The 1,518-nt window shown below is 56.2% G+C and overlaps 1 protein-coding gene across 1 annotated transcript; it reads left to right on the top strand.

Moving 5' to 3' along the window:
- Positions 1–79: 79 nt before the first annotated feature.
- Positions 80–1,441, top strand: VDBG_00457 (conserved hypothetical protein; the record flags this gene model as incomplete). Its single annotated transcript, XM_003008730.1, has 1 exon — positions 80–1,441. One exon carries the CDS (start codon positions 80–82, stop codon positions 1,439–1,441), a length of 1,362 nt encoding a protein of 453 aa, XP_003008776.1.
- Positions 1,442–1,518: the final 77 nt, after the last annotated feature.

Below are 1,518 nucleotides of genomic sequence, written 5' to 3'. Positions count from 1 at the left end.
CGAGTACGTCGACGTTGAGCTCTGGCTCCCTGAAGACATTAGACAGCGGCTTTTCCAGCGAAGGGGTAACAGCCGAATCATGTCTGCCTTTCATGATTTTTCAGGCACGTTCCGCTGGCCCTCTACACACGCTCAGCAGGTCTATGCCGAGTCGAGAAAGTATGCAGATATCATTAAGATGATCACTATCATCAATGATCACCACGAAAACTTTGAGCTCGAGTATTTCCGCTCCAAGATGAGGGCCGAATACCCAGATTCACCTCCGTTTTCTGGTGTAAACATGGGGGAGACTGGGCAATTCTCGAGAACCCTCAACCGCGTCTTCACTCCTATCACGCATCCGCTGCTACCCATCGTGGCCGCTCCCGGTCAGATGAGCGCGTCTGAGATCAACGCGGCCCTGGCGTTGCTGGGACAACTTCCAAAGAAGACTATCTGGGGGATCACCAGCCCGTCGTTCAGGAGCTGCATCCCGCAGGCCCCCTTTTATGAGAAGTGCTTCAACGAGCTAGGCTTGCCCCACCATTTCGCTGTCGTGGAACGCCAACCGAATAATATAACGAGCATGGAGGCCTGGTGTAACCAAAAGAACTTTGGGGGTGCTTACCTGAGTCCCCCGATCTCGTGGACCAGCCTTTTGAAGCACAGCCCTTTCTTTGCCTCTCTCAACCAGGGCAAAGGACCCGAACTCACCGAGGCCGCTCGCGTCATCGGGACTGTCGATACCATCGTCGTCAAGACGGGCTCGTCATCTTCGGCCTCTTCAGCGCCGCCGTCGATCCCCTCAAGCCCACGCAATTACGACGCCTTCAACAACTACACTCCCGGCGCGTCGATCCTTCCAGCCAACACCTCCCTTGTCCTAGACAATGCCAGCTGGAGGGGTATCTTGAGTGCTCTGACCCGTGATCTGGCGCCGTCTGCCTACTTCGGTCGATCTGCCGTTGTGTTGGCCTCGTCAGGTGACGATGCGGCATCGGTCATGTTCGCACTCAGAGCGCTGCGCATCGGTAAGATATACACTGTTGGGTTCCGGACCCCCTCAGCGCTTGCCAGAGAGGGCCCAGCTATCGAACCGTTCAACAGCCTCGAAAGTCTGCAAAGAGCTCGCATGGTTGGTGATGACGCCGCGCCCTTTGTCATTGTGTCAGCTCTGGGGCCTGAAAAGAGCAACCTCGTTGGCATGTTGATTCGCGTCTTTGGTGCAAACGGACGTGGGGGCTCGAACAATACTCGCAAAGTCTTTTTGGATCTCGCGGACACGGCAGGTATCAGGAAGGGCGGAGACCCAAGCATTGTCGCCGAGCAGAGTGGCTTCTCGGCTTATGGCTCGGCAGACACGGCGGCTTTCACCACAGTCGAGACCCTCAGGCTGCTCGTCGGTCAGAACGTGCCCTATAGTTTCGTTCGTCTTGCCAGCGGTCGAAGCTTGTTCTGATCATACCATCATTCTTGCCGGCTCATATGACGGACGCACGACAAGGCGTACTGTTCGGCAATGCCGTCCTCAGTCTG

The sequence above is a fragment of the Verticillium alfalfae genome, genomic scaffold (assembly GCF_000150825.1).
Source record: "Verticillium alfalfae VaMs.102 supercont1.1 genomic scaffold, whole genome shotgun sequence".
NCBI lineage: Eukaryota > Fungi > Ascomycota > Sordariomycetes > Glomerellales > Plectosphaerellaceae > Verticillium > Verticillium alfalfae.
The sequence above is the reverse complement of the archived record's forward strand: the minus strand, read 5'-3'. Positions and strand labels throughout refer to the sequence as shown.